Source organism: Ambystoma mexicanum, chromosome 10 (assembly GCF_040938575.1).
Source record: "Ambystoma mexicanum isolate Mex_15411 chromosome 10, UKY_AmexF1_1, whole genome shotgun sequence".
Lineage (NCBI taxonomy): Eukaryota > Metazoa > Chordata > Amphibia > Caudata > Ambystomatidae > Ambystoma > Ambystoma mexicanum.
In genome coordinates, this window is record NC_090932.1 from 317,894,049 (window position 1) to 317,909,310 (window position 15,262).

The following is a 15,262-nucleotide window of genomic DNA, read 5'->3' on the forward strand; positions in this document are numbered from 1 at the left end:
GGGGTGATCTGATCACATCTGCATATACCCTTGATGAGGCATGCAGCCGCCTCTAGAACACTTCTCAGGGGCACAAGGTAGGACAACAGGAGTCCGAGGAGTGCATTAACCCATCCAGGTGGGATAGGACCAGTGCTTGAACGGTGGATCTAAAGTTGTCCGGAGGGAGGAAGGGCTTAGCTTTCCTCAGGAGGGAGGAGGGAGAGCTGATTCCAAGCTGTCTGGGGTTTCTTAGCTATGTGTGTATTGAAGGAGAGTTGTTTGGCGATGTGGAACCCGAAGGACTTGGCGCAGGAGGTGAGCTTGGGTTAGCAGTGGTAAAGAGCTGATACTAATTACAAGACTAATGGCAAAATATAGACACAAAGCAATTAACTGGTGTGTTGTAGAAGCCACACAGTTTTCATTATAACATGTTACATGAGATGGGGAGGGATTTGGAGTTCAGTGAAAAAATTCACTGATAAACTTCAATTGCTCATTTTTACATGTGCTAAGTATCCTATGCATTATGTTTCCATGTATAGTTGGAAACACACAGATTATCTTAAATCAACATCAGTGTATATACATTTACAAAGTACTAAACTCAGGTGGAGTTTAAACCTTGTAGTCCCTAAAATACACAATAGCATGTACAAGAGTAGACAACAAAAAGACAAGACTGAAACACCCTTCCATTGTCATCAGAGGAGGAGGTGTTGACTTTGTTGCTGCATCAAAGCAAAGTTCAATGTCCATCTCTTCCACAACACAGTCATGAGCAATTTCAAGAGAGTTAAGATTGCTACCTAAAGGGGACTAATCTTGCAGAGGTATCTTACTAATGCAAAATCTCACTCAATTGCATCTTCACAAATTTGGACCAGGCAAGATAACATCCTACTAGTTGCAATTTAAGGAACATAGTAGCTCAGTATGCATCGAAAACATATGTCTCTCTACATACAGTTTTGGCTCAACTTCAGAACTTTGCAATTCCCTCAATTGGGTGGAACCATTCGACCATTCCCACACATTAAGTTAAATGTTTCACGATAACAGTACAGATTACTTTAAAGGTGAGTAACACTGTATTTTTCAAAAGACGTTTTGCTAACAAGATGAAAAAAAATATGTTTTGCCTTTTACATCAAAAGACCAATGTTCTGCAATGTTTATAGTTTCATTGATCACAGTTAGTGCTCAATTTATTTTTGTTACTTTTTAGATTTGCCGAGGGTACCAGTGTGTAAGTGCCTCGGTCCTGAATTATGACTGTGACATACAGATGAAATGCCATGGCCGTGGGGTAAGCAGGATCACATTTATCTTCTACACTCACTGATATGCTTTTATATGTATTCATTTTCTGCGTTCATTCTGAAATGAGTTTCTCATTTTAGCATATACTTTTAGAATGAGGGAAACGTAATGAAAACTGAAGTTCCACTTCTTGCTGTCGCAGCAAGATGTTTTTTACATTGTTATAATTCTTCAGATGTAAGCCATGTTGTTAGTTGTTAGTTTGTATAGCCTAATTTATGTGCTGCCTTTCCCAATTTAAAAAATCCTCATTTTCATCATACCTTCCTACATTATGGCTGTTATCTTTTGCAGTAAGATTCCTCATGAATACTCTATTATGTGCAAAGTATTACTGGAGGTGAAGCTGTCAAACTATGGTGAAATACATGCTGTTAATGAACATGTATTCAAAGGAGGTGCTTGATTGACAGTCGGACATGGTGCAGTGGTATCAGGTCTGACATATTTTACATAACGCAAGTGTGCAATTTGTATTGTTTCTTAGCACTGTATCCTTTTCTGAAATTACATTATCTGCAAAGCACAGGTGCCTGATGGACCAGAGTCCAGATACATTGTGCCATGGATGCCTATTGCCTGTATGTGGTGACTTGCAGATGTAAGATGGGTTGTGATGGGCGAGGATAGCTCCAAACTGGTACTGCAAGCTTATAGCCAGAGTTAAATTGCTCTCATGTATGTTCTGATGTGTGTAGCATATCCAGTGACAGGTGTGGTACGTCTAGGGCTCGAATATTGGGTTTCTTTCAGCCTCCTGTTTGGGACGGAAATACAGAGTCTGCTCTGAGTGTAGGGTGGAGTTTGTGTGTGACTGTGAAACCTTCTCCAGTGTTGGTTTGTTTTTGTTTTTTAACCATCTTTATTGACTTTTTAAGAGACAGATGAGTTACAGAGCAGGTCAACATAAGCAGGAGTGAGTAGATACAAAAATAAAACATAGATAAGTGAGCATCACATGAAAAAGCCAGCATCAAAATACCATATACTGTCCAAACCACATTAGCTTGAAGCATTCCAAACCCTCTTTGCAATCAAAGCGAAGGTAAGTATTTATACAACCTAGGCTTGTATGCCCCATGATAAGAATCTTGCGTATAATTGATAAAGGGAAGCCAAGTGGCATCGTAAGAGTTGTACTGCCCCTCAGCCAGAGCTGTGATTTACTCTGAGGTCAAGATCTCCCAGAGTTTCCCCTACCAAATGGCCAGTACAGGACCGTCTGACGATTTCAAGTTACGGGCCAGGGAGGTCTTAGCTGCCAGGAGAAGATAGGAAAGACGTTTAGATGTGTGGCCAGTCAGCGGGTAGAGCCCGTCACCACAATCCCCTAACAGGACAAGCAAGAGGTCTAAGGGAAGGTGACTTTCAGCATTGCCTTAATATGTGCAAGGAACTCTTTCCAGTAAACCTGGGCCTTGGGGCATTCCCACCAGCAGGTCTCGGGTTAAGAGTAAACCATGTGGCGAAGCCAATATGGGGCATAGTATCATCTATAAAATACCTTAAGCTGGCATTCCTTATCCGTGGTGCACCTAGTGACTTTTTGATTGCATGCGCATATGCGCTGCCAAGAATCTTCCCCAATGACGAAACCTAAGCCCCTCTCCCAGCCCAGCATGTATGGCAAGCGTTCCTGAGGGGTGAAGCAGTCCGGCAAATTATAAATCAAATTATAAAGCCTGGAGATCCTGCTCTTAGGTCTACTTGCCAGGTAGGTAAGTTCCAATACATTGAGACCCCTAGTAACCCTCTCTCAGACCACTGAATGAGACCCCCAGTGATGCAGTGGTAGATAACAGAACCATTCCCTTTCCTGGAGTGAGAATAACTGCTGGCCCTCTTCGAATGTAATGGGGGAACCGTCTCTAAAGGGAGGACTGCCCGTCGGAATCTTGGCCCTAGGCCCGAGCACTGGAGCACCGCTGAGAGGTAATTCCAATCCAAATAGTCAAAAGCCTTATGGCCATCAAGGGCGCGGAGACCGACTTGTATGTTTAATTTGCTTGCTATATCTACCAAGTTGAAGGCTTTCCGAATATTGTCGTGGGTGGAGACTTGGCTAATGGAAGCCGGTCTGGTTCAGATAGACCAGGGTGGACAAAACCATAATTGACTGGGTGGAAAGGATTTTCTAGTATATCTTAGCGTCATTGTTAATGAGTGTAATTGGCTGTTATGAGTCGAGCAGCTGAGGATCTTTATTTGGTTTCAGGATCAGCATCGTGGAGGTCTCGAGCATAGTAGGTGTTGTCGTGCCAGCCTCTAAGTATGAGTTAAACAATCGTGTCAGGTGCGTGTTAGGCAGAAACCTGTGCAGTTCCCTTAGGGACCACTGCAAAAAGTTTAGGACCACAGGAGTTAGCAGTAAACCCAATTTGTAGCAGTCTGCACCACCCATATTTACCTGGTAGCTGTGGCTGAGCAGTCAGACTTCTCTCAAGAAGAGTTAGGCAGTATACAGAGCATACACAATAGGGCAGGTAAACACAGTAGAACAAGGAAACACTGACTAGAGCTTTGGTGTAAAAGATATATAATTATTTATTTAAAAACACATCTATGAAAACACACTGGCACTAATATTAAGCAAGTTCAAAAACACAGTCACTAAAGTATATACACTCCCTTAAAAGAATATTAGACAAGTCTTGAGTAAAGCACCACTTATTTTCAGACAGCGGTGAGTGCTTAACGCAGATGGCACTTCTAATAATTCGGTTTAAAAAGGAGAGAAAGGCAGAGCATAAATTGAAACAGATCCCAACACTTTCAAAAGAACACAACAAGAGAGGAAGGCAGAATCAATAGAGTTCAGAAAGCCGGATCCACTTTAAGAGGATCAGAACGAAATGTGTCCAAGGTCACACGGTTGAAAAGTGCACAAAAGTCTCGAAAAGGTTCAGAAAGAAGTTGGACCAAGAGAAAGGGACCAGTTAGATGGTCAAGAGGCCAGCTCAGTCTAGAAGGTTAAGGATTTACTGTCACCTTGTAGCAATCTATAGAAAGGGAGGCCAGGCGGACACAGTACCTTGAAATGGTGAGAACACTCCAGCGGGGGCAGTTGTTCCTGGCAGCGGTGGCGAGTCGGTGCTTCGTCCGGCAGAAGAGAAGGTCTCATCAGGGAGGAAAGCAGGAGGTCGTTGTGCTGCCAGGGAAGAAACCAGCCGCGGAGTTTCTCGATTCAAAGAAGCGGTCCTTTCTTTCGCGGTTCAGTGGTAAGTGGCTATCCGGTTGCCGGGGTGTTTGGCACGGGCAATTCGACCACTAGACGTCCTGGTAGGCGAAAAGGAAAGCGAACTGGTTGTCCCCACCAGCTCAAGGGGAAGAGACTCTCCGGCAAGAAGATCTCCTCTGTCGTCGGGAAGTGGTGAGACGGTTCAGCAGGGCTCCACCAGTGGTGTCATCGTTGCAGGTCGGCTCAGCTTCTCCCTCTTCGGATTCTCAGGTCCTGTGGCGACTTCTGAAGTTCCAGTCCCAAAAGCCCTGCTTTTATGCAAGAAACCCCCATTCATTCAGCCTAGCTGTCAATCAAACATGCTAAGTGGTGAGCCGGCCGGCTCACCACTTGGGCCAATCACACAAGAGTGCGACTTGAGTTGCCACGGCAACTCAGTCCAGGGTGCCTAAACCCCCTCCCACACCCCCTGTGGTACCCAGACAGAGTGGCACCACTTTTGGAGGCTTCTGTGGAGAAGCCCGCCAAAAAGTGGAACAAAGGGCTCGACTTGGGTTGGAGTCGCAGAAGAGAACACAAACGCCATTTTAGAATCGGGTTCTGGCAAAAAATACCAACCGGTGAATTAATATTAAATAAATAACCCGGCGGTATGTTCGAGGCTATAGGAATTAAATAATTAAAGTTGGTAGCCTCGAAAAATGGGAAAATCCCATAGAGATATATTCGCGGTCGAATATAAAAAGTAGTATCCACTGCCACCAGCCAAAACTCGATCAGGGGGGACGGAGACGTGCCCTCTCGAATAACAGACCCCGGGGCAATCGAATTGCCCCGACCAGTACGTCCAGAATATGATGGTTTGTACTGGTTTCTGTTCGTAATTTCGGACTAGTAAAGCCAATGGTGACTTTACATGCCCTGGGAGACGGTAGTCAGTCCCAGGGTAAGGAGTCTATGGTGGGGTGTCACTATGACACCCCTGTGTCACTGCACTGAGGGTGCTGTGTAACACACATAGTAAAAAACACATGAGACCCTATGGAGTAAAAGACCCCATAGCCCATAAAACACATTAACAGTCAAAGGAACCCCTCAAATCATGTCCAAGAGTGTGAGGAAAAGAGTCTCACTCTTGGCAGGAGAAAAAAACAAACTCCAGAAATCCAGCAAAGCTGCTGGGGGACTCACTAGGTTAGGAAATTCAGCCTAAACAGAGAATTCTCCCTAACACTCGCCCCCCCCCCCAGACTAAGGGACAGGAGGATTTAATCCACTCCTGGATGAATTTCGTACCTCTAGTCGATGACATACATCCTAGAGAGACCATCAGCATTTTGGTGGTGACACCCTGACCTGTGCTCAATGGTGAAATCAAACCCTTGCAGGCAGATTGACCATCTCAATAGTTTTGGGTTTTCCCCTTTCATTTGCATTAACCATCTCAAGGGTTGGTGGTCAGTCTGAATGACAAAAGTGGAACCATACAAGTATGGCCTAAACTTCTTCAGAGCCCACATAATAGCAAAACACTCTTGTTCAATGGTTGCCCACCTTGTTTCAGGATCCTTCAGCTTTCTACTGATGAAGCAAACGGGGTGCTCCCTACCTTTCCCATCCAGTTGACTGAGCACTGCACCTATTCCCACATTTGAAGCATCTGTCTGCACAATGAAAGTTTGGTGGTAGTCAGGAGCTCTGAGTACTGGGGCTTGGCAAAAAGCCTTTTTCAGGTTTTCAAAGGCCTGATTGCACTCCTCATTCCATGTAACCTTTTTAGGGAATTTCGGAGAGGAGATGACATTCAGTGGAGAAGCTATGGTCCCATAGTTCTCTATGAAATTCCTGTAGTACCCAGTGAGACCTAAGAAGCTAAGAAGGCTCTCACCTGGGTAAGAGAAGTAGATGTTGTCCAATTTTGCACAGCTTCAATCTTACTGAGCAAAGGCCTTAATTCTCCACCTCCTACCTCATGTCCAAGGTAGACCACTTTACTCCGTCCAATCTGGCATTTACTTGCCTTTATGGTCAGATTGGCCTTCCCGAGAGCCTGCAAAACATAGCTCAGGTGGTCCACATGTTCTTCCCAGGTTTGGCTGAAGACTGCAATGTCATCCAAGTATGCCATGCAGAAGTCCTCCATCCCTGTCAGAACCTGATTTACCATCCTTTGAAATGTAGCAGGTGCATTTTTCAATCCAAAAGGTATAACCTTAAACTGGTATAAGCCAACGTGGGTAGAAAATGCAGTTTTCTCCTTGGCATGGTCTGTCAGGGCTACTTGCCAATAACCTGACGTCAAGTCAAATGTGCTGAGGAACTTGGCTGCACCAAGTCTATCCACCAACTCATCTGTCCTTGGCAAAGGGTGGGCATCAGTTTTTGTGACTGCATTAAGAGCTCTATAATCCACAGAGAATCTAAGTTCCTTAGACCCTGCCTTTGGTACTAACACAACTGGGCTAGACCATGGACTAGTAGAGGGATCTATTGCCCCGATATCAAGCATCTTGCTGACCTCACCTTTGATGTGGGTTCTTACATTCTCTGACATCCTGTATCCTCTGCTTTTGACTGGCAGACAGTCACCAGTGAGTATGTCATGCTGTCCCCAAGGGGTCAAGCCTGGTGAAAGTGAGAACAGAGAGGCAAACTGATTCAACATAGATCTGCACTCTTCTTGTTGCTCAGGTGTCAGATTTGAAGAGAGATTTACTCCTTCAATCTTTTCGTCCAAAGGTAAGCCTCTGAGGAGATCAGGAAGAGCTTCACTCTCTTCTTCATCCTCTGATGATGCTAGAAGCAAAGCTCCTACATCAGGTCTGGAGACATACACTTTTAGTCGGTTGGTGTGGAAGACTGTGGGAGCCTCCTTGGGATTGCCCAAGTCCACCAGATAGTTGACCTCTCCAAGTTTACCCACAACATTGAAGGGTCCCATCCATTTGTCTTGCAAGGCCCTCTGCCTTGTTGGAATCATAACTAGAACTAGCTGGTCTTGAGTAAACTCAACCATGTTAGCCTTTTGATCATGCCAGTGTTTGACCAAAGCTTGACCAGCTTTCAGGTTATCACTAGCTTCTGCCATCATGTGTGACATTCTCCTCCGGAGACCTATCACATAGTCAGTCACTCTGACTGGCTTGGGGGAAGGAGCACTCTCCAACCCCTCCTTAATCAGGGGTAAGGGGCCTCTTCCGGGATGGCCATAAAGAAGTTCAAAGGGAGAATAACCTACTCCCTCCCGAGGGACTTCTCTATAAGCAAAGAGAAGGCATGGCAGAAGAAGATCCCACTTTCTTTTAAGGGGTCCTCTAAAGCACCTATCATGCTCTTCATGGTTCTGTTGAACCTTTCAACCAACCCATTTGTCTGAGGGTGGTATGCGGTTGAGAACATCTAAGTAACTCCGCAGGTTTCCCACATGGCTTTCATGTAGTGGGACATAACATTTCACCCCCTGTCAGAGATTACTTCCTTAGGAAACCCAACCCTGGTAAAAATGCCAAGGAGGGCCTTAGCCACAGCCGGAGCTGTAACAGTCCTCATAGGAATTGCCTCAGGATACCTAGTAGCATGGTCTACTACAACAAGAATAAACCTGTTGCTTGAGGAGGTTGGAGGATCAAGGGGACCAACAATGTCAATCCCTACTCTCTCAAATGGGACTCCCACAACTGGGAGAGGCACTAAGGGTGGCACATTCTTGGAGCCAACCATACCAGACGTCTGGCAGGTGTGGCAGCTCCTGCAGTACTTATCTACTTCGGCCCCCATCTTTGGCCAATAAAAGTAGAGTGAGATCTTTTCCTTAGTCTTCTTGAAACTCAAGTGACCAGCCAAAGGAATCTCATGGGCTAACTGCAAGAACTGTTTTCTGTTCTCTTGGGGTACTACAAGTCGTTTGTAGTCCCCAGGGGCAGACTCTGTTGGTTCACTGTAGAAGAGGCCATCTTCCCAGTGCAACCTATATTTCTCAGGCTCTTGCCCTTCAGCCTGAGCATCTGCCTGGTGGCGAAGACCTTCCAGAATTGGACATTCTCTCTGTCCCTTACTGAAGTCTGCCCTGTTGGGTCCACCTTCTGCCAATAAAGACTGCAGCTCAGGATGGCCAACAGGATCCAGATCTCCAATGAGTTCCTGGCCTTCCACTAGCTCTTCCTCCGAGTCTAGCTCAACCACACAGGGTTGTACCACCCTCTCAGCCTCAGCTGGAGGGGGAGTTAAAGGTGTAACTTTGGACAACCTCAGGGAAGTCCTTGTGGGCTGCACTGGAGTGTTGACTGCTGGTTTCTTTTTAGAAGTTTTAGGTTTCCCCATTCCTTCTGGTTGTTTGGATACAGCAGCTGATAGCTCCAGTGGAGTAGGAGTGATCTCTTTCTTCATCATCTCCTTGGGAGTACCCCTCATGGTTCTCTCCCTTGCAGGTCTGGTGAGCTCCTGTAACCTTTTACTAGGAGGTCTGGGGGTATGTGACACTACTCCAAGAGTTTTCAAGTCATTACCCAACAGAACCCTTCCTGGCACCTCACTTTGTATGCTGACAGGTATCTTCACAGTCATGTCATTACACTGGATGAGAACTGGTAATTGGGGAAGCATCTGCACAGGCCCTCCAGCTAACTTGGTGAGGCGTTTGGGTGCCTTAGCAACATCCTCAGCCTGAAAAAACGATTTGTCCGCCACAGTTATGCTGGCCCCAGTGTCCCTAATGGCAGGAGTCTCCTGACCATTCACCTGGACACTGTCCTTATAATACTCTTTAGTATTATCTGGGATAGAATTATAGACATCTAAATTCTGTTGTTCCCACAAATCCAGAGACACTAAAGAAACACTGGCTGAGACTCCAATGGGTTCGTCAGCCAGTAATAGAAAGTTTCCACTTGCCATTTGTACTTCCTCCTCTGGAGCGAAGGCTAAGAAGACAAGCTGGACCCCTGAAGGGTTACCCTTACATCTGGGATCTCCTTTCACATGGTCAGTAGAGCCACAAACAAAGCATTTACCAAATGCTTTTTGGAATGGTGGCTTGTTCTGACCTCCTTCTGGTTTGGCACCAGAAGGTACACTAGCCTGATTCGGTTTCCCTTGTGGTTTACCCTTATGGTTTTGTGTGGGGCCCTCTTTGGTATTGGAGTTATTAGAATTCTCTTTAGAGTCCTTTTTAGGCTGTTTTCCCTCATCCTTCTTCTGAGTAGCCCCAGAATCTTTGTGAGTAGCCCTGTTGGCAACCCACAAGTCAGCAGTCTTAGCTAGCTTCCTGGAATCCAATTCCTTTGAATCAGCCAAGTGCTGTCTGAGTTCAGGAGAGCAGGCATCATAAATTGACTCTAACATTACAAGATTCTTCATTCCTTCGTAAGTGTTAACCCTGTAACCCTTAATCCATCCCTCTAAGTTTTTCAAACTTTCACTCACCCAGGTAGCCCAAGGGGTACCATCATGCTTTTTGAGGGTCCTAAACCTCTTAGGGTACTGGGAAGGGGTCTTCCCAAATCTAGCTATTAAAGCTAGCTTCACACACTCATAATCCTTCTTATCCATCTCCCCCAACTCCATTACCACATCAGTTGCAACAGGGGGGAGCCTAGAGAATAACCAAGGAAGTAGCTCATTCCCTGTGATGTCCTGGAGCCCATGATTATATTCAAACATTTTCAACCAATTCAACACATCCAACTTAGGTTCATATATACCCACTAATTCCTTAGGCATCCGGGGTCTTTTGGGACTGGAACTCCTAGAGGAACCAGAAGAGAGAGAAGCAGTTTCCACAGACAACTTTTTCATTTCAATGATGAACAAGCTCTATTTCTCTGAGCTTCAACTCAGCTTGCTTCTGCTCAGCTTGGGCATTGATTCTCCTGAACTCTAACTCTTGATTCCGTTCAGATTGAGCAATAAAACGTTTGTATTCTAATTCCAGCTTCATTTTTTCAAGTTCAAAATATTCAGGATTACATGTGGGACCTGGTATAGGTCCAGTAGGTACAGTTGGTAAAGCAGACAGAGGTTCCGGGTGGTTAACTGCATTAGGCTCACTTTCCTCTTCTGACTCATTATCAAGATTATCAATACTTTGATTCAGATCAATACCATCACTGTTATCTACATTTGCTGGGGGGAGTGGGGATAGATTCCTCTGTACCACCCAGACTTTGATTTTCTAACAATCTTTCTATGAGTTCAATTTTCTTGCCCTTCCCAGAGAGGTTCTTATGTCTACACAATACTTTCAAGCAATCAGCAGTTTTGGCAGACAATGATTCTAGGGTATAACTTTCCATAGTAGACAGGTTTAGAAAATCAGCTTTTTAGTGCTAAGCTTTGTGGTTAGTTGTCCTAAAGTATCTACAAGCACACTAAAGTGTATACTCAATACAAATCCCACCGCTGTACACCAGTGTTAGGCAGACACCTGTGCAGTTCCCTTAGGGACCACTGTAAAATGTTTAGGACCACAGGAGTTAGCAGTAAACCCAAATGGTAGCAGTCTGCACCACCCATATTTACCTGGTAGCTGTGGCTGAGCAGTCAGACTTCTCTCAAGAAGAGTTAGGCAGTATACAGAGCATACACAATAGGGCAGGTAAACACAGTAGAACAAGCAAACACTGACCAGAGCTTTGGTGTAAAAGATATATAATTATTTATTTAAAAACACATCTATGAAAACACACTGGCACTAATATTAAGCAAGTTCAAAAACACAGTCACTAAAGTATATACACTCCCTTAAAAGAATATTAGACAAGTCTTGAGTAAAGCACCACTTATTTTCAGACAGCGGTGAGCGCTTAACGCAGATGGCACTTCTAATAATTCGGTTTAAAAAGGAGAGAAAGGCAGAGCATAAATTGAAACAGATCCCAACACTTTCAAAAGAACACAAGAGAGGAAGGCAGAATCAAACCGTAAAGTTAGAGTTCAGAAAGCCGGATCCACTTTAAGAGGATCAGAACGAAATGTGTCCAAGGTCACACGGTTGAAAAGTGCACAAAGTCTCAAAAAGGTTCAGAAAGAAGTTGGACCAAGAGAAAGGGACCAGTTAGATGGTCAAGAGGCCAGCTCATTCTAGAAGGTTAAGGATTTACTGTCACCTTGTAGCAATCTATAGAAAGGGAGGCCAGGCAGACACAGTACCTTGAAATGTTGAGAGCACTCCAGCGGGGGCAGTTGTTCCTGGCAGCGGTGGCGAGTCGGTGCTTCGTCCGGCAGAAGAGAAGGTCTCGTCGGGGAGGAAAGCAGGAGGTCGCTGTGCTGCCGGGGAAGAAACCAGCCGCAGAGTTTCTCGATTCAAAGGAGCGGTCCTTTCTTTCGCGGTTCAGTGGTAAGTGGCTATCCGGTTGCCGGGGTGCTTGGCACGGGCAATTCGACCACTAGACGTCCTGGTAGGCGAAAAGGAAAGCGAACTGGTTGTCCCCACCAGCTCAAGGGGAAGAGACTCTCCGGCAAGAAGATCTCCTCTGTCGTCGGGAAGTGGTGAGACGGTTCAGCAGGGCTCCACCGGTGGTGTCATCGTTGCAGGTCGGCTCAGCTTCTCCCTCTTCGGATTCTCAGGTCCTGTGGCGACTTCTGAAGTTCCAGTCCCAACAGCCCTGCTTTTATGCAAGAACCCCCATTCATTCAGCCTAACTGTCAATCAAACATGCTAAGTGGTTAGCCGGCCGGCTCACCACTTGGGCCAATCACACAAGAGTGCGACTTCAGTTGCCATGGCAACTCAGTCCAGGGTGCCTAAACCCCCTCCCACACCCCCCGTGGTACACACAGAGTGGCACCACTTTTGGAGGCTTCTGTGGAGAAGCCCGCCAAAAAGTGGAACAAAGGGCTCGACTTGGGTTGGAGTCGCAGAAGAGAACACAAACGCCATTTTAGAATCGAGTTCTGGCAAAAAATACCAACCAGTGAATTAATATTAAATAAATAACCAAGCGGTATGTTCGAGACTATAGGAATTAAATAATTGAAGTGGGTAGCCTCGAACAATGGGAAAATCCCATAGAGATATATTCGCGGTCGAATATAAAAAGTGGTATCTACTGCCACCAGCCAAAACTCGATCAGGGGGGACGGACACGTGCCCCCTCAAATAACAGACCCCGGGGCAATCAAATTGCCCTGACCAGTACGTCCACAATATGATGGTTTGTACTGGTTTCTGTTCGTAATTTGGGACTAGTAAAGCCAATGGTGACTTTACATGCCCTGGGAGACGGTAGTCAGTCCCAGGGTATGGAATCTATGGTGGGGTGTCACTATGACACCCCTGTGTCACTGCACTGAGGGTGCTGTGTAACACACATAGTAAAAACACATGAGACCCTATGGAGTAAAAGACCCCATAGCCCATAAAATACATTAACAGTCAAAGGAACCCCTCAAATCATGTCCAAGAGTGTGAGGAAAAGAGTCTCACTCTTGGCAGGGGAAAAAAGCAAACTCCACTATCACCTCTTCGACTGATATTGACTGCTCAAGTTGAATGATCTTGATAGGTGGAAGGGCCGGGAAAGTGACAGGGCCAGGAAGTCCATCAGGCTACGCATGCTCAGAGGGGAGGCCATGACCGCCTCCATGTGATATTTGTGAGCCCAAGCGAGTTTATTCTCTTCAGTGAGAAGGTGTGCACCTGTATCCTCAAGTAAGGCCTGAACGTTGTTCCAGGTTCTATGTTGAGCCAATTGCGAACCAGGATATTATTAGCCTTATTTTCCCTAGTATAGTAATATTGCTTAACCTTAAATAAGGCTTGGGAAGTGTGCTCCACCAGGTGGGCGTCAAGTTTGGCCCTCGCAACATTCAAGTGATGCCCTATATCTGAGGGAACCCGAAAGCTTGTGTGCCGTTTCTTTAAGTCAAACCTCATCTTCCAAGTCACTCTGCAAGCAAGCTCTATTTTTCTAGTAAAATGAGGTGAGATTCATGACGCCCCTCTGATGACCGCCTTCATGGCGTCCCAAACTGTGCTAAAGGTAACATCACCCGTGAGGCTATGGTTAAAGTAGGTGGTGATGCGTGTCCCTATCTCCGGGTGGATTACAGTGTCTTTAAGTAACGGGTTATAAAATGTCCAGGGTCTCTGAGTCGGGAGTGAGAATCCTGAGACCGAGAGGGAAAAAGAAACCAAAGCATGGTCAGAAAGAGCGATGTCATGGATCTCGCTCTCTGGGATATTAGGGGCCAAGGAGAAAGAAACCAAAAGCATGTCGATGCACGAATATCCCAAGTGCACATGAGAATAGTGCATATAAGCCCTCAAGGCTGGATTCTTCAGCTGCCAGAAATCTACCAATTGTAGCCACAAAGCCTCCACAAATGTACATTTTTTTACCCAAGTGGTGGCCAAGTTATACAGAGCTATCTGCAGTCACCAAGGATTTTGCTGTGCCCGCTGCATTTGGAACTTACTTTGGAAAACTTTACCTACCTGCTTGTGCACCGTGCGCTGTGCTGGAGCACTATGCCTTTAATCTTCTGGGGAAGTGAGGTTCCGCCCCCCTCCATCTCCGTGACCACCACTCACTTAAAAAACAGCGGGAGAGCGAAGCAGTAGCAAAGTGGTGGCCAAGTGATACAGAGCAGTCTGCAGTCACCAGGGATTTAGCTGTGCCCGTTGCATTTGGAACTTACTTTGGAAAACTTTTCCTACCTGCTTATGCACAGTGCGCTGTGCTGGAGCACTGTGTGCTGTGCCTTTAATCTTCAGGGGAAGTGAGACTCCTCCCCCCTGCATCTCTGTGACCACCACTCGCTTAATAAACCGTGGGAGAGCGAAGCAGTAGCAAACTGGTGGCCAAGTTATACAGAGCTATCTGCAGTCACCAAGGATTTTGCTGTGCCCGCTGCATTTGGAACTTACTTTGGAAAACTTTACCTACCTGCTTGTGCACCATGCGCTGTGCTGGAGCACTATGCCTATAATCTTCTGGGGAAGTGAGGTTCCGCCCCCCTGCATCTCCGTGACCACCACTCGCTTAAAAAACAGCGAGAGAGCGAAGCAGTAGCGAAGTGGTGGCCAAGTGATACAGAGCAGTCTGCAGTCACCAGGGATTTTGCTGTGCCCGTTGCATTTGGAACTTACTTTGGAAAACTTTTCCTACCTGCTTGTGCACCGTGCGCTGTGCTGGAGCGCTGTGCCTTTAATCTTCAGGGGAAGTGAGGCTCCTCCCCCCTGCATCTCTGTGACCACCACTCGCTTAAAAAACTGCGGGAGAGTGAAGCAGTAGCAAAGTGGTGGCCAAGTTATACAGAGCTATCTGCAGTCACAAAGGATTTTGCTGTGCCCGCTGCATTTGGATCTTACTTTGGAAAACTTTACCTACCTGCTTGTGCACCGTGCGCTGTGCTGGAGCACTATGCCTTTAATCTTCTGGGGAAGTGAGGTTCCGCCCCCCTGCATCTCCGTGACCACCACTCACTTAAAAAAACGCGGGAGAGCGAAGCAGTAGCAAAGTGGTGGCCAAGTTATACAGAGGAGTCTGCAGTCCGCAGACAAGCTGCAAGCCAGTACCCGACCTACTTGAGTCCCGAGCACTAAGCAACAGGGAGACTGTGTAAGGGTGGTACTGACTCATGTAAGTGCTTTCACAGCCAATACGCTAGCACCTTTGATTTTAATCTTGTCAGAAACAACCTGTTGTCTAGCATTGGCCCACGCACTGTGACTTTTGGTGAAAAAGGCAGCAAATCAATTTCCTCTCACTTTGATGGACAGCCACGCTTAGCTAGACGGAGCCCTTCAGGTCCGCCCAGTCGGAGCAACTGTTTTATTTT

The 15,262-nt window shown here is 46.2% G+C and overlaps 1 protein-coding gene across 2 annotated transcripts in view; it reads left to right on the plus strand.

Moving 5' to 3' along the window:
- The window catches only part of ADAM9 (ADAM metallopeptidase domain 9), a 1,404,333-nt gene that overhangs the window by 1,092,267 nt on the left and 296,804 nt on the right, over positions 1–15,262 (plus strand). For both annotated transcript variants that reach the window (XM_069617919.1, XM_069617920.1), the window contains exon 17: positions 1,211–1,291. In XM_069617919.1, coding sequence (XP_069474020.1) covers positions 1,211–1,291 — 81 coding nt within the window. The remainder of the gene's footprint in view (positions 1–1,210; positions 1,292–15,262) is intronic.